The following is a 5,000-nucleotide window of genomic DNA, read 5'->3' on the forward strand; positions in this document are numbered from 1 at the left end:
TAGAATAGGACCAAAAAACAACAACAATAATTTTTTGAATGAAAGATGAATAAATAACCCATAAAAACAACAATAATTTTTTGAGTGAAAGATAAATAAATAACCCATAAAATTATTCCGTTTAAATGTAGATTAAGACGTGTACAAGAGTTTGTTTCTCTTTCTCAGACGTTCAGAAGAGAGCTATACGGATTATATGTAGCAAAGGGACAGTGCTGCTCATATACATGCATTATGTTAATGGACAGTACATATTCTTTTTGTTGTGTTCGGCATTAAGCAATGTGTGTTACGGAAGTTGATTTAATCACTGTTGTTCAGAATCAATATTATTCTCGTAATTGGATCGTTAGTTTTTATAATGCCCATGGGGAATCACGACACTGATTAGTTCACCCGCACCGTTGTAACGTTCCTTGTCATTAGCATAGTGTTCCTCCTCCTCAGTACACTGCGATGGCTGGCATCCCTCGAGCTCACGTGTGCTGGGCCCTGGCTGCCATCAGCTCGCTCTCCATCTTCCTCTCGTTCATCATCCCCGTCCATCACATCCCTGTCCAGAACCAACGTAAGTACACGATGATTCATGTAGATAGATAAAGAGATGAAAAGACTGATAGATAGATGTCTTTACATACATACATACATACATACATACATACATACATACATACATACATACATACATACATACATACATACATACATACATACATACGCATGCACGCGTACAAACCACACACACACACACGTTTGTGTATGTGTGTGTGTGTGTGTGTGTGTGTGTGTGTGTGTGTGTGTATGTGTGTGTGTGTGTGTTTGTGTTTGTGTGTATATATATATAAATATATATGCTGTGTTAATACAAAGGTTGAAAAAATACTACACAAAGTAAATTTACTGAAAGATGAGACAGCACTTTCGAAATCCTCCTGAGGGATTTTGAAACTGATATCTCATCTTTTAACAAACCTATTTTGTCTAGTGGATATTTCCACTTGGTATATACTATACGTTTAATTATATTTGTTTTGATGATAACAATGGTGACGGTGATAATGAAAAAGAAATTACCCGATGGTGATGTGTAGTCACGCGCTAAACAAAATGTGGGATAGGACAGGTACACAAGGACCAATCTGACAATAGTGAGATTATATCCAATTGGTGTCTTTCGATGCTGGTGTCGGTCGCACATTTCAGATGAGACGGTATTTGGCTCCTGGTTAAAGAGACCCAACAATACATGAACTAACCTTACCTGGGGCATTAGCATGTGTCTGTTATACTTCACTGACATATTTGGTGGATATTGACTCTTCATCGTGGACAGCAACATGATGCAAAAAGACCTTGAGGTTTATCAAAATGAAGAGGAGAAAGTATGACGTACGGAGATAACAAGGTTATCTGTCTGTTAAAGGTAATATAAACACTATTAATGTAACACTGGCAGAGACTTTTGTAATCAGTCGAATATATTTACGATCAGAAACTAATTGTTTGCGACTACAGTGGCTACAGATGAGTAGAGTAGCGTTCATTTTTACCTCGTTATTATTGTTAGTAATACAACAAACGTGTAATGTTTTAAGCCGTTCCCGTTCTTCTACAGAAGGCGTTTATAACTACCCTTTAACATAAGTGGTTTATTAATGCCAACGCTTTACAGATTACAATTGGAAACCATACGTGATAAGAGTTGCGTTCTCCGTTTTCATTTCGGTTATCATTCACCTGAGGTTACTCATTACATACAGATGTTGTATGGTGTATGGATGGGCATGTCTTTGGGTAGAGGAGCTATGGTGCCCCGCCAAAAGGCACGATACCTGGCAGCTCCCCCACCGGCAAAGGACAGTGAAATTGGATATACTAATCACCTATTTCCCGCTATTTAATCTGAAGAGGCACTGTACTGTACTGTATGATTAACTTGCAAAAAAAAAAAAGTTTTAGTGGTGAATGATTCACAAAACGGAGTGAACAAAAATTACTAAACAGATTCAAGTTACGCTGCGGCCGTCAGGTATTTTGAAGTAGGTTAACCTTTTTAGGAAAAGTATGAAGAATGCGCACTTGATTTTTTGTGTGTGTACCTGGCTGATCGCACACCTGATACCCTTGGATATAACTAAGAGTAAGAGGAGTAACTACCTATCAGAGGTAACTGATAAGACGAACCACGTGTATGAGGACAATTGTTATACGATTTTCGTTATAGATGTTATCAAAGAAGGCAAATAATTTAAACTGCATTCTTTAGTAAAAAATATACATCATATAACATATTTTAAAGAACTGCATAGCGGAGGTATGACTATGATATTTAGGGACCTTTTCCTTATTTCTTGTGGATATCCGAGATCTCAGCGAAAAATTCCCTACTTTCTTTATTGTGAAATACCATTAAAATGTGAGGCATCAGAAGTTGAACAATGTGGTGAAATTATGGCTACACTTATCATGGATAAACGAATAAACGTAACGAATAAAGATACAAGTACAGTATATAATATGTGAACAGAAATTCAGAAAAGCATCGCAACATCAGGAAAGGAACAACATATGGCAATTCTACTCAGACGAGACTCCTCATCACACAATAATAACGAAAACATTTCAGAGGATCATAGTGCTACGCCAAGATTTATGGCCCCTCCTTTTTTCTTTTTCTTTTTTTTTTCTTGCGGCCGTTTCACTTCATCCTGGGACGTCATTTATGGCGGGGACCTGACCAGAAATACATTGTGGTCGACAGGGTAGGGGAGGAGCTAATATTCCACGTCCGAAAGAGAAAGCTTTCCCTGCCGCCTCGCATTTTCTCTTCCTAGTTTTGTCAGGACGGTGCGAGCTTTTGAATTAAACTGCCCTTTTTCGGCATCGAAATCAAGTCACATGAATTTAAAAAACGGAAATAAATAGTTTAATAAATCATTCGAAAATTGCCTCTTATCGTATAGATCCACTTCCCCAATGATACCAAACCCAACAAAAGGCATTTTAAAATCGTAAAATTCTCTCTTTTCAGAATCTCAAAACCAAGACGCCATCGAGTCTCCATCGCCTCTGAAAACGAGTCTCTGGTCCACCTCTTCTTTCCTTCACCAGCTATGGTTCTTCGTGCATCTTCTCGCAGTAAACAACTACCAACAGTCTTACAATGTTTGGATTACCAGTGAGTTGATTGAGTGTTATTTTTTTATGTTTGTCTCTTCGTCCGGCTTGCCTCCTGAACTTGAAACTTTTCATTAAACCAAGAGTCCAACCTCCTTCGGGTTGCCAGTGTGTTAATTATTTGGTTCTTTTTGTTTCATTGCCTTGTTTGTCTTTTGATTTTAAAACCAGTTGAAGCGCAGTTACAAACATAAAATCGATATATAGATTTATTAATATTAATGATGATGATGATAGTAATAATGATGAAGATAATAATAATAATAATAATAATAATAATAATAATAATAATAATAATAATAATGATAATAATGATAATAACAAAGTAATAATAATGGGACTTAATACACAAACAGTATTCCATAATAGTATGACAAATGTACGACTCGTAACAGATAACATTCATATCCTCTGTTACTGTATGAAACGACTTTCTATTTCAGGTTCGTCATGTAGTGTGACCGAAGCGGGTCTATATTCAATGTTATTCAGCTACAGCAACCTCCTGACCGTGTTCTTTGGCCCTATTGGGGGCGTCTTCACGGACTACATGATCAGGAAAGCACATAGAAGTAAGGCGAAGAGCGTGGAGGGTGAAACAAAGATATATAGGAACAGGCCACCTACCAAGAATAAGAGAGAGAGAGAGAGAGAGAGAGAGAGAGAAAGAGAGAGAGAGAGAGAGAGAGAGAGAGAGAGAGAGAGAGAGAGAGAGAGAGAGAGAGAGAGAGAGAGGGAGGGAGAGAGGGAGGGAGGGAGGGAGGGAGGGAGGGAGGGAGAGAGAGAGAGAGAGAGAGAGAGAGAGAGAGAGAGAGAGAGAGAGAGAGAGAGAGAGAGAGAGAGAGAGAGAGAGAGAGAGAGAAAGAGACTTTGACTTTGACAAGTTTATTGAGACAAAAGCTCACATCTCAAAAGGATGAGGTAACGTAGGTTATCCTCACCCCTTTCTTAATAAGTCCCTGTATGGGTTCACATCTCAAATACAGAACTTGGATATATGAACAGATTAGAATATATACAATACTTAAAATACCAAAAAACAAGTATTCATAGGGGTTTAGTGGTGTATCAGTAGAATTATATAACACGATAGTTTTCCACCCTCATCTTGGTACGTATATTACAAGGCCCCACCAGGCTTTATCGTATCGTATTTTTCCAACTTTTTTTTTAATGGTTGCCCACTCGTCTCTCTCCTGGTCTTTGCACTTTGGCAGGAGTGACCTGATGATGGCAGGGGATGTTCCTCCCACTACACTTGCTTTTATTTTTCTTTCTTTCCCCTTAATAGTTATTTTATAATTTACACTACACTCTGAGGACCACAAATATTTTTATTTTCCATTTCTGAATCTTTGGTGGAATTTCTTTTACAGCCTCCTCTCCAATTTTCTGTTCTTCGGCATCTTTGTTCCAGTTTCTTTCAATAACTTCTCTCTTCTGTATCATTGCCTGCAGCATCTGAGTAATTGCGGATATTTCCTTCCCAGAAGTTTCCGCATCACTACTCCGGGGCACTTTCTTCACTCCCTGCCACTCGTACTGAGTTTGATCATTTCCCTTCGGTGACGGCGCCACACGCGGTGATTCCTGCAGCCAGGCGTTGGGAACTGAAGTCGCAGCCTCCCTCCGCATCTCTGCCCATGTGGTGCCGGCCCTTTTTTTCTTATGCTGCCATTCCTCTCTGAGGGACCGCCGAAATAAGCTTTAGTTGTGGCCTCGCCCTACATGCCAGGGATCCGGCATTGTAGGGGCCTCCGCAGTTGTAGCAGCAAGGCTTAACCTTTTCCCCCTTTTCATGCTTTCTGCCACAGAACCTGAAT

At 39.2% G+C, this 5,000-nt stretch overlaps 1 protein-coding gene across 2 annotated transcripts in view; it reads left to right on the top strand.

Annotated features, from left to right (window-relative positions):
* Nucleotides 1-5,000, top strand: part of LOC125046252 (equilibrative nucleobase transporter 1-like) — a 23,286-nt gene that overhangs the window by 14,330 nt on the left and 3,956 nt on the right. For both annotated transcript variants that reach the window (XM_047644028.1, XM_047644029.1), the window contains exons 6-8: nucleotides 448-568; nucleotides 3,032-3,178; nucleotides 3,621-3,749. In XM_047644028.1, coding sequence (XP_047499984.1) covers nucleotides 448-568; nucleotides 3,032-3,178; nucleotides 3,621-3,749 — 397 coding nt within the window. The remainder of the gene's footprint in view (nucleotides 1-447; nucleotides 569-3,031; nucleotides 3,179-3,620; nucleotides 3,750-5,000) is intronic.

Source organism: Penaeus chinensis, chromosome 38, assembly GCF_019202785.1.
Source record: "Penaeus chinensis breed Huanghai No. 1 chromosome 38, ASM1920278v2, whole genome shotgun sequence".
NCBI classification, from domain to species: Eukaryota; Metazoa; Arthropoda; class Malacostraca; order Decapoda; family Penaeidae; genus Penaeus; species Penaeus chinensis.